The 2,305-nt window shown below is 29.7% G+C and overlaps 1 protein-coding gene across 1 annotated transcript in view; it reads right to left on the bottom strand.

Moving 5' to 3' along the window:
• The window catches only part of LOC106459992 (poly(A) RNA polymerase gld-2 homolog A-like), a 42,968-nt gene extending 42,032 nt beyond the window's left edge, over window positions 1-936 (bottom strand). Inside the window, exon 1 of the mRNA XM_022386585.1 lies at window positions 615-936. Coding sequence (XP_022242293.1) covers window positions 615-805 — 191 coding nt within the window. The 5' untranslated portion in view covers window positions 806-936. The remainder of the gene's footprint in view (window positions 1-614) is intronic.
• Window positions 937-2,305: the final 1,369 nt, after the last annotated feature.

Genomic DNA, 2,305 nt, shown 5'->3' with positions numbered 1-2,305 from the left:
ATAAATATTTTTCTTAAGAAATGTTTGATAACTATCTGGACCTTATAAAAATTTTGCACGTGAAATTTGAAAATTCTTTGATGCATAAAAGCATTTTTAATCTTAAAATGAAAATTACTTTGCATGATAGGTAGGCAACATGCAAAAAGACACGAGAAAAACATTGCTTTACAAACCTTAAAACTTAATAAAAAAATTTGATATTTTGCATATGAAAGCATTGTAATGTTTACTGATAATCAAATGTTAACATTCGCTTACCAATTTAAAAGTCATGGCATGAAAACTATAACAAGCACAAAATGGTTATGAGGTCAGTCCCAAGAACCGAGCCCATGCTAAAAGAATTAATGTTGTTATATATCAGCTTACCCACCTTTCATCAATTAATAAGCTTCTTTCATCTATGCCTAACCTATAAATATTTAACTGCAGAAAGTCCTTATAAGTGATGATTTCTATATCATAAAATATTAAAAATATATATTGGAAATTCGTTACCTAAACTAACTTTTAAAAAAAATTATAACATTACACTTTTTAATGTATTCATCAATGATAAATCACTTTTTTGCACCACCATGATGTATGATACAAGAACTAGTAACACTTACTTTATGCCTTTCCCTGGGAATACTGTTTTTGAACAATATCTTTCATCTTCTGCCAGCATGTTTATTCTGCGGCTTTTTGGAGTGGGACACAAGTCATGGTTTCTTTTAGAATGTAGAATGCGTCGAGGTGTATGATTCAAGTAATTTATGGTAGGCACATAATGTGAAACATGGTGTTGATTGTTCATCATAAAAAGAATGTAAATTAACTGTAAAAAATCTGCAGAACCTAAAATACCCCACTAAATATACTTGCAGAAAGAAACTAGATTTCTTGAGTGTGATGCTTGATCAACAGTCAACGAAAATACAAAGTCTGTAAAACCTGTCAAAGAAAAATATATATATATATATATCTTGTTACTATACTGATTGAACTATGACCCACACTTCACAGGTTGAAAACATAGCTTGGTATATTCCATGTTGGCCATTCAGTTATTCTGTAATTTGTTTATATAATATTTGAAGTCTAATTATCATTACTTTTCACATAAAAAAATGTATAAAACTAGCATAGTTTTACTTCTACTGTTGGTTTCTTATATGTTATTTTGATATATATATACTTTTTTCACTTTATTACAAATTTAACTAAACTAACAGTTTAACTCTGATAATGGTATCATAAAGTATTCTAAACTTGTACAATACTTTCTCTTGAGAAAAGATGAGAAAAAGGTAATATTATTGACATTTACTGGAAAAAAGGCCTTTATTTTCTTTGTGCTATATTTTGAGTACAACAGAATGAAAAGACACAAGCTTAGGATTTCAGAAAGCCATGATAAGCTCTAGTTAAGTTATATTTTTATAACAGGATGGTTGGTTTATGGAATGAGTTGCTACTGACAATAGTGGATGCCAGTACTTTAAAAGAGTTTATGAAGAGGGAAACTGATGATTTCTTGAAGTTTAAAGGGTGTGTGTGCAACCTTGAAGGACCAAATGGTTCTTATTCAGTTTATTGTCCATAAAACAATAATTGGTAGGTTTATTTTGATGTGACTCATGCATGAAGTTTGTGCATATAATTGTTGGAAATCTTAAAACTTTATAAAACTACAAATATAGTAGAATTTTCAACATTTGAAATTTAGATTTTCTTATATTACATTATGCAACATTCATATTTAATTCTAAGTTGGCAAAATATAAATCACAGTAACTATCATACATAGTAATACTGTGATATGAGGGCATACCATGTATTTTTTCCACCATCTTTAGAAATGTAGAATTTTTTTGCTTAGTTTGTTGCTATGCAGTTTTGACATAAACAAGGGATGGAAAAACTGTTGAAATTGTTTGTTTCTACTTTTCTTTGTTGTTCTCATAGCAGATGACCCCTAAGTTGCCTGCAAAAATGCTGCAGTGTCCTTTTTGGTGGCTGAATGGATGATATATGTTCTAGCTGACAACTGCTGCGAGAGAGTGACATCACATCGCATGATGCTGATATTTTTAAGAACAAATGTACAAATGCTAAATCATAATTTAGTTTCTTAGTTCTAGATGGTTTTCATTTGACTAGTTTCAGGAAAATCTATTTTGAGAGAAAGAAAGTTACAGATCTATTCACTGATCCAGTAGAGGCAACTGTCCACTTGTCTACACAAGTACTCAGTTTTGTTGTTGTGTCATAAGTATAATTTCATTTAACATCAAAATAATTGTCTATTTCTCACAGA

Source organism: Limulus polyphemus, unplaced genomic scaffold (assembly GCF_000517525.1).
Source record: "Limulus polyphemus unplaced genomic scaffold, Limulus_polyphemus-2.1.2 Scaffold691, whole genome shotgun sequence".
Taxonomy (NCBI): Eukaryota; Metazoa; Arthropoda; class Merostomata; order Xiphosura; family Limulidae; genus Limulus; species Limulus polyphemus.
The sequence above is the reverse complement of the archived record's forward strand: the minus strand, read 5'-3'. Positions and strand labels throughout refer to the sequence as shown.